Source organism: Parus major, chromosome 14, assembly GCF_001522545.3.
Source record: "Parus major isolate Abel chromosome 14, Parus_major1.1, whole genome shotgun sequence".
Lineage (NCBI taxonomy): Eukaryota > Metazoa > Chordata > Aves > Passeriformes > Paridae > Parus > Parus major.
Window position 1 is genome coordinate 14261643 of NC_031783.1, and position 1881 is coordinate 14263523.

General features: G+C 63.2%; 1 protein-coding gene across 1 annotated transcript in view; it reads left to right on the top strand.

Annotated features, from left to right (window-relative positions):
* Positions 1-1273: 1273 nt before the first annotated feature.
* Positions 1274-1881, top strand: part of TEKT4 (tektin 4) — an 8687-nt gene continuing 8079 nt past the window's right edge. Inside the window, exon 1 of the mRNA XM_015642424.2 lies at positions 1274-1829. Coding sequence (XP_015497910.1) covers positions 1311-1829 — 519 coding nt within the window. The 5' untranslated portion in view covers positions 1274-1310. The remainder of the gene's footprint in view (positions 1830-1881) is intronic.

Below are 1881 nucleotides of genomic sequence, written 5' to 3' on the forward strand. Positions count from 1 at the left end.
GCTGGATTCGGGGATGGGAGCAGCCCCGATTCCCTGGATTCACCAATTCCCGTGGGATCCAAGGGCTCGGACACCCCACCCTGCCGGGACAAAGCTCCAGGATTTTGGGAAAGCGGCCTTTTCCCCCTGGAGCTGTGGGATGCGTGAATGTCCGGATCCCCCAAAACTCCAGGCACAGCGCTGGGATCAGATCCAGCAGCACCTGGAATAGAAGAAATCGCCCCGTTCCTTCCCCAAATCCCAGCACATCCAAGTTTTCCCTTTATCCCGGAGCATTTCCCGCTCCGAACGCCGGGAATGGAATCCCTGTGTTCCAATCCCGCTCCAGCCCGGATAAAAATTCCTCCCTCTGGCGCAGCCACATTCCTTCATCCCAAAATTCCCTTGGATGTGCCCGGCCCCTCCAGTCCCTCCACACCGGGAGCGCCCAGTCGGGAATGTTTGGATTGGGATCGCTCCAGGATTTTTCCCTGCTCCAGACGGGGAATTGGAGCTGCGGGGGCGAGCGGCTCCTGCAGGGATGGGAGTGCCGGGGAAACCGGGAAAGGACGCCGGAATACTGGAATAAGGACAGGGAAACACCGGGATGAGGGGCATGGGAATACCGGGATGGGAGAATAGCGGGATAAGGGAGTACCTGGATGAGAACAGGGAAATCGGGATGAGGGGCAGGGAAACACCGGGAAGGGACACGGGAACACCGGAATGAGGATGGGAACACCGGGATGAGGACGGGAACACCGGGATGAGGATGGGAACACCGGGATGAGGACGGGAACACCGGGATGAGGATGGGAACACCGGGATGAGGACGGGAACACCGGGATGAGGGTGGGAACACTGGGATGAGGACGGGAACACCGGGATGAGGATGGGAACACCGGGATGAGGACGGGAACACAGGGAAGGGACACGGGAACACCGGGATGACGGACAGGGAAACACTGGGATGAGGACACGGGAACACCGGGATGAGGAAAGGAGCTCTGGGATGAATACCTTATCCCGGTGTTCCCTTTTCCCGGTGTTCCCTTTTCCCGGTGATCCATTTTCTCCCCTTTTTCCCCCTTTTTTCCCCTTTTCCCATTTCTTTCCCCCCATTCGCTCTCACCATTCCCGGTTGAACGGAACCGCGTCCCCGTCACCATGGCAACGATCCTCGTGCAGTGAGGGGGCGGGCCCACACTCCCCACCAACCAATCAGCGCCGCTCTCAGCGCTCACCCTCTCTCTCTGATTGGCTTCCGCGGCCGTCCATCACCCCGCGGGCCCGCCCAGCCGGCGGTTGCGGAGCTGAGGGGAGGCTCCGCCATGGCGCTGCCCGAGGAACCGCAGCCCGCGGTGCTTCCCTCCTGCCCGCTGCCCACCAAGATCTGCCATGTGGCCCACAGCGAGCGGCCGCGCTCCTGCTGCGGCATGGCCATGGCCGGCTTCCGCACCGCCAAGTACCAGGTGCCCGAGTGGCAGCGCCGCAACGCCGGCGTTTGCTCCAAGGCGGTGTCGGCGGGCGAGGAGGCGGAGCGGGGCCGCGCCGAGGCCGCGCACCTGATGAAGCAGGCGGCCGCCAGCGCGCAGCGAGCCCAGGAATACTCCAGAACCACGCTGGGCCAGCGGCTGCAGGACATCCAGTTCTGGAGGGTGGAGCTGCAGAAGGAGATCATGGATCTGGACAACGAGACCAACCTGCTGGCGGCGCAGAAGCTGCGGCTGGAGCGGGCGCTCGATGCCACCGAGGTGCCCTACGCGGTTGTCATCGATAACCTGGAGTGCCGGGACCGGCGGCAGCCCCCGGACCTGGTGATCGATGAGGTGGAGAGGCAGCTGCTGAAGGTGGGCACGGCCTGAGGATGGGCACAACCATGGTACTGCTGCCCTGGCAGTG